Here is a 16,873-nt window from a genome sequence, read left to right on the forward strand (position 1 = left end):
CTCAGTTTGTACTTTGATGAATTGATAGTTCCCACCTAAGAACAGGCCTGGCTGAAAAACTGCCTTTGACCCACACTGATCAAGCAAAAATGTTGTGGTAAAGAGCATTGACTCAGCACAAACTTACCAGAGCTATTGAGATAGCAGGTAGACACTTCCATGTCTGCCTTCACAGAGGTGAAGAAGTCTCAGAAAAACTTCAGCACAGCTAAGGTAGTTCATGAATAATTTGACTTCTCTAAGGAAAAAAAAAAAGTCTCAAAGACTAATGATTCTTGAAGCTACTCTGATGACATCAAAGACTGGAAAACATCAAATACAGTGGCAGCAAACAGAAAGAATCCATCCCTGTGGTATCACTGCATGTTACAGAAGAGTTTAACCAGCTGGTAAAGGAAAATTTGAAAAAGGAATATGAAAACATAACATTAAAAAAATGCATACATCATATTGAACCATTAATTCAACTCATTCTGCAATGTGCTTGTGTCTGCCAGTGCTGTGGCTAATAGAGAGCGTATGAAACTCAGAATGCAATTAAGTCTTTGAGGAAGCACAGTTGGAGGCTGTAGCAGTTTCTATAGCAACCTGAAAGGCTCAAGACTAGTAACGGGAGATTAACTTAAAGGCAAGATAAGTACATAAATATAGCTCCCATTTACCATTTTCTCTGCTTCTAAATGGGCAATGTATTTTTTATTTAAACAATACGGAAATGCAGTCAGATGTCCTACTTGTTATTAACTAGGGCAAAAATAACATTTAAAAAATCCTGTTAAAAAAATTCTGACAATTTCAGAATTGGGGAGTAATCCAAACTTCACTAATTAATTCAATCAAAATGGAAAGCACTGAACTTGAATGCTGCCAGAAGATTAGAACGAGCTTTCAAGATAGGGAACATGACAGTCGTAATAAGAGTTTGCTGATGTCAATGCACTGTATGCTTATGAACAAATCCTCTCGATGTATTTTTCTGGATTATGCTTCAGATCAGGTTTTGAGTCTTCAAACCAGTGAGGGCAAGATAAAGAAGAATTTTTGTAAGCATTACAGACTTTTTTTCTTTCTTTTTTTTTTAATACTCTCTTCAGTAAGACAGACAATATTAAAGAAACCTTATCCAATATTTTTCCTGGCACACAGGAGGTTTCTTAAACCCTATTTAAAGGTTCAGTTGAGACTGTACTCACCCTTTTGAACTCTTGTGCACCTTACATACAAATTAAAAAAAAAAGTACATGAAAGAGGTTCCCTGGCCACACATCTGTAGTGCAGCCAATTGCTCTCACTTTGGTTTACTTCATCATATAAAAATAATTGATATATGCCCAAGACATTCAGAAACATGTATGTATCCAGGAAACAAACATATAGTGACAACACTACCACAGGTACTGAAAGCAGTTACGTTACATAGCTAGTCCAAACTAATTTAGCCTAACCAGTCTGACAAGTAACGCAGAGCCAGCACTAGCACCTCTGCACAGCACTGGATTGTCCTGCACTGCATCTGTTAGCATCAGACTAATGAAAGAAAAATAGTACTACCACTACTTCACTACTAATTGGTGAATTAACCGGGTTCATGGTTAATTCACAATGTGTTCCAAGGATTACAATGGAATACCTGCCTCAGATTAACACAGAGGGTTTGGATTGACACAATCATGCCTTCAAAACTTCCTATGATTTTATTTGGATGGTGAGCTTTTTTGGTTGGAATTTATTGAGTTGTTTCCTATTTAAGAGGAAAACGCAGATACCCTGTGAAAATGTCAAGAAGTTGCTGTTATGTAATTCAAAATGTTTGTTTCACTTCACTGAAGATATTCCAGCCTGCCCATGATAATATCTAAGCACCACCTAGAGAAATGAAACTAGTATATCATTATTCAGAATGCATGATGTTCTTTACTTCTGCTATGGTGGGAGGTTGCCTGTTGTAGGTGCAGAGCATGAGAAAACAATAAGTGAATATATTTTGCCAAGAGCATACTACATTCCCTGCCACAAGTAAAATATTTCATCTTGTAAAATGCCTTGAAAGTACTCTGATTCAGGAACAGTACTCTTCTCCACAAGATCATTCCAGAGTCGATACTGTCTTTGCCCAGGGAGCTCCACCACATCAGCTACATAAATCAGAGTACAGGTGATACAGGGATAACAGCTGGGCACTAATCCGTTGAGGGCTTTCAGCATTTGGACTAAGGCCTTCAATCTCCACCCAAAGTAACTGACAGGCAATGCAAAGCATGAAATACACTAGGATTTTCTCCAACATCTTCCCTTCCTAGGAAAAAAAATATCTAAAACACCTCTGCAAGAAGAGCTGTAGAATGAGGCTGAGATGCATTAAGGTAGGGAAGAAACCTTGCCATCCCTTTCAATTTACAAGGCAATTTACATCACCTCCATCAGTACAACACCTAATTTATTAAATGACTTCTCCTTGCTTTAGTGTCATGTTAGTCAAAGAGCCAACAGTTTAACAGGTGGGAAGTGGATCAGAGTAGCCAAATGTTTGTTCTACCTTGTAACAGCAACAGTTTCAAAGATGTATTTAACACTTTTACACTTTCATGAAAAAAAGTTGGTAGAGAGGGGGAAAAGGGTAAAGGGTATAGGGAATACTTGTAGCTGTTTGAAGTTTCCAGAACTGATATTTTGTTCTGAGTGAAAGAGCCACAATAGGCTGAGATGAGGACACCATTCTCAACTTCTTCATTGAACCGATTTGTAAGTTGATACCAAAGGATTAATTTATCCTTCTGTTTTTCACTACTAGGTTTTTTTTTTCCCTTTCAACTAATTGAAAAGCCAATATTGGAGACCACACAGGGACAGCAGCAGCCCTTCAACTCTGAAGTTAATTTTGATTAAAAAAAGAAATCCCATGCTATATAAAAATTTCAAAGAAAGGAACATTACATATTGTAGAATCTATTAAGTGCGAAGAAGTTGAAAAGATCCATCATTCCCCTCAGTATTCTTAGGAACTGATCTGTACTTTAACTGAAGTTACCATATCGCACTTTGAAGAGTTTCTTTTCTAGAGTAGCTGTGGCAGTGCCAAGCTTCTCAAGAGAGATAGCTTAATAAGAAGATAAAAAATACTGCCCTCCTCCTCTGCACATAAAGTTTTTTATACTTTTTCTTTGGTTTTGACTCGATATGAACTTTAAAGAAATAAAGTAGGCTTCACTGGAGGAAAATGCAGCAACCACATTTAGAAATCCCAGCTATTAGCAAAGGGTTTAAAAACAGAAATCAGAGCAAAGCTTTGCAAAGGTGTTTGTGGTTTGTTTTGGTGGCGGTTTGGGGGTTTTTTTGTTGGTTTTTGGTTTTGTTTTTTTGGGGGGGCGGCGGGGGTCTGTGTGTCTGTAGATCATGGAGCACACTTTTCAGAAACAGCATTTTGTGAATTTTAAGCATACAAATTAATCAATCTCCTCCCTGTTTTTCTATAGACTCCAGAAACATACTTCATAAAGAACAACAATTACATGGATCTGGATTTGCTATAGATATTAGAAACAAGTAGAATTTATAAGGAATGACATCTACATGGATCTGGATTTACATTTCATCTACTTAGGCCCTCTCTGGTCAGAAATTGCAATGGCTTTGCTACCACGTAAATACAGAGGACAAGGAACACTGAAAAAGAAGTCACCACTGTTTGCTGCTGGTAATAAAAAACTCATGCTCCAGGCAGATCCAGAAAGAGATTTTGTTCTAGTTGACAAGCTTGCCTGCAACTACAAAGTTGCTAGAAGCATCTTTATTCTAAAACTTGCAAGAAGAAAAGACTATTTTCTTTGTAACACACAAATTACAAAGGGCAGGTGAAAAGCAAGGCATGCACAGCTCACCGATTATCTGGGGTACAGCAGCTTGCTGGTCTGCTGACAGCAGTTTTCACAAGTTGCTTAAGCTTCTAACATGAACCGTGCTTAGCGGTTGCAAAGGGTAATTACATACAGCTCTTTACTGTTCTACAGCCCATTTAGTATTAATCTTGAATACAGCTTATCTTCCTCTTCTCCCACCTCCCACCCTACCCCACATTTTGGGTAAGCATGGAAAGCATTATGGAATATAAATGATTAGCAAAATAGCTAGGAATTTGGTTAAACTAAAGAAACATGAAAGCAGGTGTTGGAAGAAAAGTAAAGCAGCAGATCAGACATTTAATCAAAGAAACATTCTGTTCATCCATCATTCCTTGCAATTAGGCAGTGGATTGCTTGCTATCCTTTCCTAGTGAAAATATGTAAAAGACAAACATATTTTTAGAAGTACTGTATGGTTTTGAGTTACAGAGTGCTGCACATATCCAAATTGAGTTAACTGTTTATTATTGTTGCATGATCCTCTCGTATTGACTGGTGAAAAAGATTATGAAGCTCAAAGCTACCCATGTAATTTCCAAAGAGTTTGAAAGTAAAATTTGAAAGTAAAGAACTAAAATACCAAGTAAAGAGTTCTAAATCATAATTTCTTCACTTTATCTCCACCACAACTCTATAAAAATACTAAAGCCATCATATAGATGCTCTGGTAGACCAAAAAGTTTCTTTCCTTTCCCCCCGCCCAAGTAATTATTTTTTTCTTCCAACGTAGTCCCATTCAGCTTAATGTCTTGGGTGGGGGGAAAGAGAATATAAGTAAACCACACAAAAATCCTAAAGCTACAGAGCTTAGGATATATAAAGAACTCTCTGTCATCTCCAGTCCTCCTCTTACACCCGCTAAGCTTGTGTAGCTTTACCAATCCCCTGCCTGCAGGATTCTACACAGGGATCAGTCTTTCCCTGACTCAGCACCCAGGCCCCTCTCCTGCCTATGTCAGGCAGAGATCCCAGCAGCCCTCATCTTGCTAAACCTCTGTACCTTTTGGTCACCCCATGGGCAAGATGCAGAGGATGTCTTTTTTAACCTGTGGATTTGGCTGTCTACTCTGCCCAGCTCCCCATGCATGGATGCTGGTATGAGGAGTCTCCCAAAGTAATGGAAAGCTGAGCTCCTACAGCTGCTCTCACATGCAGCCCAGTGACACCAGCAATTTCCAGAAAAAGCCCCAGCTGCATACTAGAAGCAATGCTGGATCGAACAGCAGCAGCCTCTCCAGTATTTCTTTGTCCTAAGAGCTCACAGGAAAATTCAGCCCTGACCAGCATCCTTTAACATGATCATGTCCAGGCACAGCTGACTACCCCACCACTTGGCAGAACAGCCTAAGGCCCACACTATTATTTCTTTACTAGCCAGAATCCTTGCACATCTGCAGCCCTCTGGGAACAGGACAACATCTAATTTAAGCAGATGGTCAGTGAAAATTCAAAGGTCCGAATTACGGTTGTTGACTGAACCTCATCTTCAAGCATCCATTTAAATTACCAGACACACGAGCCGATCCATGCATCCAAAGCCAAACTGCAGTAATGTTTGTTTAAATTAAAAATGGTCTTTGAACTGACTAGAAATGCATTTGGAAAAAAAGCACATACAGAGGTGTTGTGTTTATTTGCTCTTATTAAAACTTTCTGAAGTATCACATTGGTTTTTCCATAATATTCTTTCAGGCTTTTTCCACTTAGTCCTCACCATTTTTTCCACAAATCTTTCTTTTTTCCTTTTCTTTTTTTGGGAAGGAAAAAAAAAAAAAGTAATCAGTAAACCAGGACAAGTTGGAGTAATCTTTTCTAACCATGAACCCTGGGGCACAGGTATAGCATGCAACTTCACCATAAATATCCTTGTGTTTCTTCTGGTTTTGGCTCAATTGCATTTGTATTTTTATTACAGGCATATTTCAACCCTTTCCTTTTTCATAGCAAAATAAAAAGGTACCCAGTATTTAGTTTGATAGTTCTGGAAACCATTTAGCAGAAATGCCAACTCATGAACATGCATTGCAGAAGCAAAGAAATTAAATACTGCAGCCTCTGCTCTACAACAAAACCCCAAATAAACTGAGAGTGAGTGAAACTGTGTTAGGCTATAACATGCTAATATGCTTTCAAGATTCAGCCAAGCCTTTCTGCATGTAACTCTGATAATTGCTAGCCCTATTCTTTTCTCAATTTGTGTTGTTTAAGTACTTAAGCATGTCTGCATATTTTCTACAATAGGTGAAATAAGCTAATTAAAGAAGAATAAAGCAGTCTAGGAATTGTGGGGGTGGGGGGCAGCTTGAGGGGAATCTGTGCATTCAGAATATGACTATTGTTGCACAGCTCCACAACTAAATACAATTAAATTAACTACAGTTGAATGGAAAATGGGACTTTCTTATTTTGGTAGGTTTGTGGGGTGTTTTTTTTTCTAACAGTGAATATTTTTTTTTCTGGTTTGTATTTTGATCTACATTTCTTGCCTGCTTTTCTGAAAACATTTCTCACTCCCATCCCTAACCTTGCACAAAATACAAAGCCGCTAAGGGTTTAAAATAATGTCTTTTTTCCCCCATACTATTACAGCTAATGACAAGTAAAAAGACTGAAATATTTTGATGCTGACATATAACAAGCCTTTCAGTAAAAATACTTCTAATTTCCCAAGGGATAATTTTCCTATCAAAGAATTCTCTTTTGATGTTGTTTTTTTTTTGGTTTGTTTTTTTTTCAAAAAGCCCTGATCATCAGCAAACAAATCAAATTGCTCATGTACACCAAAGGAAAAGGAATATGAAAGTGGTAAGAGGTTTCATTGGTAGTCCTGCTGAGGTATGGAAGGTGACATGAGCATAAAATAAAAAAGGCTTGCATTTCATAATGGTTTGGAGGTGAATTCATACCCTTCCTTTATGCCTGTCTGATATCAGTTAATTATCTGAGGAAGGAACAGGCTGATGTTCTGATACATTACAAAAATAGAAACGTAGTACCTAATTTTAAGATAGGTACTCAGAACATATTAAAGGGTTATGTTCAAAGGAAAAAACAGCTCTGGAGTGAGAGAACAATGCTGACACCAAGTGGAATAAAATGCTACCAGCTCCCTCCTCCATTGCAACCTTGAGATGCCTGAAAATCTTAGCTGCGAGTCTTAGGTTTAGGTGTTGTGCTAAATTTTTTAAACATCAGGAGAAGACCACACAGATCCTCTAAAGTAAAAATCTGTGTTATCCTAATGTGTACAGTAGCTGATTACATATAATCCTCTTCCTTGTAGTGTAGCTGATCTTAATTAGAAAAGCAACTGGCTGCTGCTCTGAACACATCAGCTGTTACTCTCCTCCACAAATTACAAATAAAATTCCTTAATATGTAATCCACATAAGTTCTGTGAGTCAGACTATGGCAGGAGCTTTTGATATGCTCTGTTCACAGCAAAACTGAAAATGAGCATTCACAGCCTGAAAAGTAACAAAGATGAGTCTCCACTGAGTTGGTTTCTTCACAGCATACTCATTCAAAACATACTTTCCAAGCCAGGAAACGCCTGTATCAGTGACCGGTTTTAGAAAGACATGCCCCCTCACACACTTCATATGGTTGTTGAATGACAGACAGTGATCAGCATAATCAGCATCAGTGATTCAGATCCAGTGGTTGCCTGAGCTGTCCCCATAAACAGTTTCAGGGTTTCAGTTAGACCAGCTTCCCTCTTCCATGCTCAAGCTACTTGTTACAGTAAAGCACAGCTGACAGTCTGCTTCATGTCACACAGAGCACACCCTCTCCTGCTGATATTTCTCTCGTAGTGCAGCCTTCCCCAGAAATAAAAAAAAAAAAAAAATTACAAAACTCTACATACTGGGGGGAGGGCGAAGAGAGAAAAGTAGATAGCAGCAAAACCCACCGTCATAGAAAGGGGTTGAAGTGTGACAGCAGTGTCCCAGAGCACTTGTGCAGCAAGTCAAGACAAACCCCCAGCAATGCTGGAGCAAACATTAAATCAATGATACTCCTTCCACACCCTGCAGTTAGCTCAAGATGGAGACCAGGCACACTTGTAATTTCCAAGTTACAGATCTCCAGTCCAAAGGTTAGTCTGCTGCAGATCACAGGCACAGCACAGAAAAAGCACCTTGCTCTCTCCATGCCCTGCTCCCTCCACCAAGAGGTAGAAAGGCTCTGGCACTGAAGACCTAGGAGTAACGAGGAGTACTCCAGCTACATCCAACATTTTGGTTGTTTCAAGTCACACTTGCTAGGTTACAGCAGTTTTTATCAAATCCTTATGCCTACTGTCAGCAACATATTCTGCGCTGCTTACATAGAAGAAAAAAAACCTTACATCCTTACAATCTATTGTCCACAATTTTTGTTGAGATCTCAGTCCTACTTTGATCCTCAATGTATGGCATTTTTTTTTATCCAGTCTTCTGGTTTGGGCAGTGTGCAAATACAAAATTCAAACTTAATGTTTAATAAGTCCATGTTTTTCTAAATTCACAAAGGTAGGGAAAATAGTCTTTCTGTGGAATAGGAAATAATATGAAGAAGTCTTTCTATAATATAAGAGCAATCCCTACAGAAACGTTGACAAATCTCCTGGTAGTTCACATGGTACACACAGAATTTGCTATGCTCACATCGAAACCCATCTAAAAGTTTTCATTGCTAAACAAAGAATTTAAATGAAAGTAATGAAGACCTGTACCAGTTTAAATTTAGGAAAAATTGTTAAAAGCCACACATAGGAATTGGAACTATGTTCCCTTATCCAAGAAAAATTATTTTGACAAGCCAATGGGGTTTAATCTGGAAATTCCAGTTTACTAGATCATGAGATAATATCTGTTTGGTTGGTTGTTCATTCATTCTGAAAAGTTTCAGCTTTCAGTCCACAAGCATTGTTATAGGACTAGCAAAGGAAAACATCAGTTAAATTATTCATGTTCTCCAAACTGAGGACCATTCATTTGGGAGACCACAGTTCTTTTGTATGGCAACTTCAGATGAGAGCAAGGCACCACATGTTTTTTACAGAACAGGTTTGAAGCTGAAACTCCATTTCCTCTTTGAAAAAAGGCTAAAAACCTGAGACTGACAAAAAACTCTCCAGACCACAAAAGCCTTCCCAACAAAACCATAATTTGAGTAGATAAAGTCTCAATTAAATATTTAGTTGTACTCTTCTGACCAACTCCAAACCACACTGCAGTTTCAGAAATTCACTAAGGTGTCTGTGGTCAGCTTGCAGGTCCAGGATACTCTCCAGGTCCACTTCCCCAGCCCCATGGATCTCTACGATCCCTTTATAATGGGGTTCCATAATTGTAGGGAGTAGCTACATATGATCCAATCAATAGGTAGTCCCTGCAGCCTTGCTGATATAAAGTGAAGCGAGCATAAAAGGACAAAGAAAAATCAAGAAATGAGACTCATTTCCTCAGAGTGTAGGCTTTTTTTCCTAATGTATCTCGTGCTTTAATGCAGATACATGCAGTAGCTTGTACGCACCCACAAAGTCATGCTTCTGTTTGTTTGCAAGACAAAGGTAGCATGCATAATTAAGAAAGGATTTATTTTTTACTTTTGTACACAAGGGAGATATGCAAAAATACTCTTGGAAAAAAATTCTATGGTCAACTTTTATCTAGAACATTAGATTCAGAAATTATGAGGGCAAACAGCATGACAAATTGCTATTTGCAAGGTTTGGTTCATAATTTAATTACACTATAGAAGTTAGGATGATCTAGTATACCTCCAACACATCCAGTGATACACTTCAGGTTAAACACAGTTATCTGGAGAGGCCTCAGGTCAAAACAAACACTGCAGTGTCTAACCTCTTTTTAAAGAATTATTTCAGCCAAACAGGAAAATTGATATAGTACCAGTGCAGTTTTTGAGCTAGCACAGAAGGTTATAGGACAGCTTTAAATGTTAATGGATTCATAAGGGGAAAATTAAAAAAAAAAATAAAACCAATAAAAAAAACTAAAAGAAAACTGGCAGGATTTTACACTCCAACTCTATTTTAAGAAGAAGAAAAAAGTACAACACAAAATAGCCGGGAAAAAGGACAAGCTAAAATACACAGTACCATGGATATATCCTTTAAACACCTATCTTTAGATGGAACAGGTGGCTGTGAATAGTCTACTATCCAGCCCAGGGTAACAGTTCTGAACTATTAGACCAATGACTTTCAAAAACCTGCAAATTCTTCTCCCAGTCTGTCAGCCTGAATCAGCCTGCAGATGTAGAATAAGTGGGATGACTCCCAGCACTTCAAGATACTAAGAGCTCTGCTCGGGAACAGTCAGTCTTGCCCATCTGAGCCTACAAACAACACAACGGAAGGTTAAGCCTGTGTCAGCTGTATGGCATGCCTGCCAGATTGGTATAGCTTTAATTTGTTAAAGTTCAATTAATTAGGATAACATATAATGTTGAAGTGGGGTAAAAAAAAAGGCACCCTGACAACAACAACAAAATCACAGGAATTAAGTAGTCCAAATGCAAGAATCTGTGTAAATGCTTTAACTTATTTCATGAGAAACAGCCAATAAAAGCAAGTTTCATTTCCAGGAAGCAACAAGGGATCTGAGCCAGGTTTGCCATTTCACTTTTTGCTTGCTATGCTGGAACTAGAACATGCACTTTTCAATATGTTTAGTTTGTAAACCTAACTTTGATGTTTCCAGTTTAGTGGACTTTGAGTAATTGTTATATTATGAAAGATGAAGGGTACCTATCCAATGTGCTGGGTTTCCTGCCAGGAATTACAAGAACAAGATCAACCACAGAATACTGAATTCCCTTCTCACCCACAGATGGGATTTCTTTCATAAGCTTACCTCAGAGCAGGAGAGTGCCTCATGGCTATGCCTTGTCTGAGGTTTTATTAAAGAACTTGAAAGGATCTTTTCAGCAGATTTCTTTCCCACATCACCACAATCCCAGACAGACCATGACATTTTGCAGAATTACAGGGAGTGAAGTTGCTTCTGAAACAAAAGCACTGCAATAGAAAGCCAGGTTTCCTGGCTTCTCTAATACCATTCCAATTTTCTTTAGCTACCGATGCTTCTTCTAGTCTTGCAAGCAGAAGCAGATATAATAGAATAGCTAATATTTTGATCTTGCGTGCTCATTTGAGTATAGGTTGCAGGAATTCTCGGAGGTGGTAGTGACATGGGACATCCTCAGACACTAGGGGAGCTGGAGGCATTGGCTCCAACACTGTGTTTGTGTGAAACAATCCTACTTTTTAGATTTTGGGGCGTGTCCTCTGACATAGCAGGAATATTTTAGAAATGTCCTTGTGTCAGTGTATTCTGTTCTTTGTTCCTATGGCTATACAGCATTTATTTTAAAAGAGAGGTTCCAAAGAGTATTACAGTCTCAATATTCAGTTTAGGATATATAATAGGCTCTAAATACTGAATTTGACTTTGTATTAGAAGTCTGCCGGTATTCCTTAATACCGATACTTGGAGAAAGAAGCCAGGAAATTAGGGAGTCACAAACATGAGCACCATGATCTACAATTACATGCAATGCAAATTTCTTTCATAGTCCTTCACTTAATCTGGCACACCGCTATCAATCTAGTCATGAACTGCAAGGGATGTGTGGTAACTGCATGCTGCAGTATTAAACTGTAGGTTTTGCTAAAACCTTTCCTTCATGTCTTTTTCTAAAAATCAATTTCAAGTTAAGCAGCAAAGATACATCACATCACAAACTGAAAACAAGACGTATATAGACTCTCTTCCTAAACCATCATGTTTCTTCCACTGAGTGGTTTTTGACCAAAAAAAAAAAAAAAAAAAAAAAAAAAAAAAAAAGCAAAAAAAATAATTGCAAGTACTAACAATGTTTTAGAAAAAAATATGCCCAAGGGGAGTCTGAAACATACACAGTGAGCTCTGGAAAGGAGAGAGAGGTTTGACCTTTCTAGTTTTTGCTTTCCTGCATTGCCAATTTCTAGCCAAACACACACACATTAAAAGTGCTTCACTGAAGGAAAAATCCAGTGATTTTGATCTAACAAATCTTGGCATTAAGATATGTAAAGTGGAACAACTTGGGATTTTATTCTTGACCTTTTACTTTTGCACTTGCATTTTTTTCAAAATCAGAATTTTAAACACTCAGGTTTCCCCTCTAGCTTAGGCATATGATGAATATTTACATTGCTGGCAACAAGCTATAGTTATTCATTACACTATGAATAAGTAAATATATTTCCATTTGTAGGTTCCAACCAAACAAAGCACTTTTTATTACTTGCTGAACCAATTAATGTAACTTTCTTACCTGAAGGCCATTTGCTTGTCTCTGTGAGTAACAAGGGTTCAAGTCAACAAAGAGCATCTCATGGTGTTGAAGCAAATACAGCAGGAGGCCATTGTAAAGCCTTTGCTCTTCACAAGCCAAGGGACTAACAGGGATCCTAAGGGAAGAGGAGATGGATTAGGTTTAGGAGCGCTCAGATCAGTGGCTAATGGTGAGTCACACAGGGAACCCTCCAATACCCAAGATAATTCAGCAAAGCCTTTTATCCAGTTGGGCGACTGGATAAAACAGAGTTCCAGCCTCATTCCCAACAAGCAATTGTTGGGACAGGGACCAGCTAAATTTGGTGGGTTCACAACACTGGAAGCCTCAGACTGACGGAGCCCCAGTTTCCTGCAGTGTTTCACAACACAGTGAATCTTTGAGGCAGCTCAGCAAAACAGCTAGAACCTGACAGTAACTCAGATATGAAGTTCATAAAATTAAGGATGAAGAGGACAAAAAAAAAAAAAAGTCCTAGAAATCTGCTGTCACTCACTGGCATTGGGGCTGTAAGAGTGTAGTTTTGTTCTGTCTTAGTTTATGAAGGTAAACTTTGATGGTTAGAATGTCTTATTAACAGGACTTCCTGGAAAAAAAACGTAAGACATTTCAGTGTAATATTTTATAAATTATATAATGATTCAGTGTAATAATTTATAAATTCACAGACATCAGGCACATCATGCAGTGGAACTTCCAGATGCTCCTATTAACAGGTTGTTTTTTCTCTTTCTTTCTCTCTCATTTTGTAAATAAACAATATTTTAATTATTACTATCCACACAAGTAGATTAAGTTGGAGTCATTTAATTAAGGTCAAGGGATTCTTTATACGGGATTCTAATCTCATTCCATGAAAGAACTGTGTATTTCCCCCCATGAACTATTTGGAAGCCCGGAGGACATTTACATAAATGCTGTTGCCTTAACCCAGCTTCTCCAGCCTTGCTGCACCAAGTCAATTCCACCCAGCACAATATTAATATTTAAACAAGAAATTAAACTGTGGAGACATACACACACCACCAGTCCTCTGTATGTTCATTATTCATTTGTTATTTTAAAGTACAAATACACTGGGCCCATTCCAATTGCTTTAATTCATGTTCTTCTTTTGTAAACTTACTGTTGTTTTATGAGAACTTGAGTTTGGGCTTATTTTGAAAGAAGATGATTTAAGCAGAGTTATACCCAGGCACAATGTAGACAGATTTATAAGATAAACTACTGTGTCATCACTCCTGTAGCATTGGCCAACATTTCTCCTTCTTGGATTCCTATTCTTAGGACAAACTGAGTTTCTCCACAGGAAGCAAGCCTGCATGTAAAACCTCATTGACTGAGCAACAGCCTTTCCCTCATACAACAATCCTAAGAGATTATTCCTTGCTTACCTAAATATTAACAGACTCAACTCATAGGCCATACAAGCAATCTTTTAGTCCCTTGTCTGTCTTTTTCAGCTTCTTTCTATAACTCAGACACACATTCCTGAATCCATCTCTATCAGCTCTTCACTCCTTAATAGCAAGGAGCAGTCCGCATGTTCTTCATGAAGACAAACAGCTCTTGCACTACTTACTGAGTCCCACTTTCCCTTTCTAACAGTTCTGGGTGCCCAGTTCTCACTTCATGTTAATAAATCCAAGTTATATTCAGGGATGTGATCCCACAGCTGACTACAAGTATCAATGTCTGCTCATCCACAGACATTCATGGGTGGCAACAGATGTGTATTCCAAATACAGAAAATACATTTTTAGTTTCCTCTGCAGCCACCTTCCACAATGACTTTCAATTAATTTTGTAAAATAATCAGTTCCTGCTTTTTAAGATACTTCTGCTGCTGCTAGTAGAAAGTCTGTTATCAGGCTGACAATAGGGGAACCATGTTCACACACTGCTAAATCCAGGAACGCTTTCCTAGGAAGAGCACAGCTGCTGAAGTATATTCTGCACTTCACCATGTAATCTGTTGTAGTAGTACAGATCAAACACAGGAGAACACTCTACAATTAAGAAACAATTAAAAACTGATCATCAGGAAACAGCTGCTGGTTTCCTTGAGTCTAAACCTTTCAAAGTTGCTTTTCCACAAAGTACAAGTTAGAAAAATCCATACGGTCCCTTGCCTCAGCCATGTTCAGGAGATCTGCCAAGGTTCCATGCTGGCAGAGGCTTACTGCAAATTCACAGAAAGAATGAGTCTAAGTGAGCAGAAGCAAACAGCTGGTTTGTTAGCATCCTTGTGCACTCATGCAAGAATTACTTACTGAGGTTAGCAGCAGAAATCTTTTTACTAAGATGAGGTGTAACAAAATATCCATCAAAATTTAAGTAATATCAGTTGAAACTCTGACAAAAGCAAAGCAACGCATTCTCCTTGGCATTTACAGACACAAGGAGGACATGAAACATCTCACAAGAAGATGGATGAATGGCAACAGAAATAAATACTTCAGAGGACAAGCAGAAAGAAATCAACAGCAGAAGCCGATAGAAGAATGGAGCTTAGCAAAGAAAGGCTAGGGAGTAGCCAGCCTGATACTTGAGCCGCAGTTATAGTTTTGGTCCTCTTACCTACAACGAGGTGAGGACATAAAAGCTGCATCATGCAAATGTTAACACCGAAGTCTCAAAAGGTAAGAAACAGATGCCAGGGTCAAAAATCTAAAAGAAAAGCAATGTGAAAGGTGCCGGTGGAGCAACTTAACAGCAGCAAACATAGCTTAACTCAGTCTCATGGGCAAAAAATAGCATGAGGGAGGAAAGCCAGTAGAAGAAATCAGAAGGAGCTGGTTTGCAAAGGAGACTCAAGTAAAATCAAAACATTTTACTTAGTTACATTTTTTCTGAGACATGTCTTTTCTTATTCCCACGTTGGGTCCTACCACCCTGAACAAGGACAGGAAGCATGTATACTAATATTAAAACGGAATCCTTCCAATATGAAGATGATTTTAGTCAGATATTCAATACAACCAGCATGAAAGAAGGGACTGCAACAGATTAAAAATAGAAAATAGCCTATTTAACAATCGGTTTTCACACAAACAGCGGTATTAATTTTAAATGTAGCAAACTAATGATAATAGGAGATTTCTGTGACCTTCTAACTAGAATTCCAACATAATATCTGGGCTAAGGCTTATATTTTTTGTGTCGCAACTACAATAGTTACTAATTGTGAAGTATATGCAGTTTAGGCTTGCAAGGTATAATAAGCAGCAAGTTTTATATTCTAATCATATGTCCCCAAGGCCCATATGTGTTCTGTGTTCCAACTACCCGAATATTACAACTCAGTCACTTCACTGAAACTATAAGAATGACAGGTCTCAACAAATAGAAGTGTCAACAGACTACAACAGATGATAACCATAGACAGAATTTACACTTGAATAGATCAAAAATTTAAAGTAAAAAGGCTTATAAACAACTTAGTTTATGTATTTAATGTCAAAGAAGAAAGAAAGAATTGCACAAAACCACGGATTGCCAGAATACATGCAGAACAGTTTTAACACCTGCGATGAATTAGTGCCATAAGTGGAGCTGATATTACATCTAGAAGGTTACTTCCAACAATTGCATGGGGTATCCACACTTCTGCAGATTAGACCTACAGCTGTTTTTTCAATAACCTTCATGCTCTGACTGAACAACTGTAGCAAGTACTACCCAACATGTCTCACTTTCCAGTGAATCTATATTCTGGTTGCCAAATATTTCATAACATACTAGCTAATTGCATGAATCCTTGCTCTGAAAGGCATAAGGGATATTTATGATTTTATTCCCTGTGTCAGCAGATATGGTTTGCCACATTAAACTACCTTGAATTTTGCTGCTATACAGGACAACACAAATGGTTTACTCTGAGTCATAGCAGGAAGTGGTACAGCAATCTTGCTGACAGAAAATGCCAGTTGCAAGTCTCTCCTCTCTGCCCAACCACCGAAGAGGAGATTTTTCATAATCCTAGGAGGTAACTGTCCAAGAGCAGCACTAGTCATACACTTTACAAAAAATGAGCTCCATACTTACTGCTTTCTCTCCCAGAGCTGGTGAGATCAGAATGACTGTAAAAAGCTAGAGTTAATGTTCACAGGGCAGATGTACTTCTATTTATGGTAGCGGTGTTGTCTTGTCAAGTCACTGGGAGGGAAACCCAGTGCTGACCATTTTCAGAGCTTCTCAGAAAGGTCATTGCCACAAGCATTTAGTTTAGTACCAAGTGTACTTTAAAAAAAGAGGGGCATGCTCAGAAGTAGCTGGACTGTCTTCCAAAACAGAGTGGGATGCTTAAAAACTGAGGCAGCTCACCAATCAATAAGGAGGCCTACTGGATTCTTAGGCATAGATACAGAAATCAGTGGCCACAGGTTCAGACAATTTGGGAAAGGAGATAAAGGAAAGTGTGTGTGCATGCACAGAAGACCCATGTGATAGTGAAGAGGGCCTGATGACAGAAGAGTGACAGTCTGTGCAGTCCTTGTTAAGTCAGTGTGGGGACAAGAGGCTAGATTTTCGGTGAAAGCCTTTTGGCACCAGCCTTCTACCTGTTTGTTCTAAGTATCACCACACAACTAATCCAGATGCTGGGAAGTAAACTTCATCTG

General features: G+C 38.4%; 1 protein-coding gene across 1 annotated transcript in view; it reads right to left on the reverse strand.

Moving 5' to 3' along the window:
- Positions 1 to 16,873, reverse strand: part of FAM13C (family with sequence similarity 13 member C) — a 134,449-nt gene that overhangs the window by 106,435 nt on the left and 11,141 nt on the right. Inside the window, exon 5 of the mRNA XM_055792323.1 lies at positions 12,231 to 12,366. Within this exon, the coding sequence (XP_055648298.1) occupies positions 12,231 to 12,366 (136 nt within the window). The remainder of the gene's footprint in view (positions 1 to 12,230; positions 12,367 to 16,873) is intronic.

This window comes from Falco peregrinus, chromosome 1 (genome assembly GCF_023634155.1).
Source record: "Falco peregrinus isolate bFalPer1 chromosome 1, bFalPer1.pri, whole genome shotgun sequence".
Lineage (NCBI taxonomy): Eukaryota > Metazoa > Chordata > Aves > Falconiformes > Falconidae > Falco > Falco peregrinus.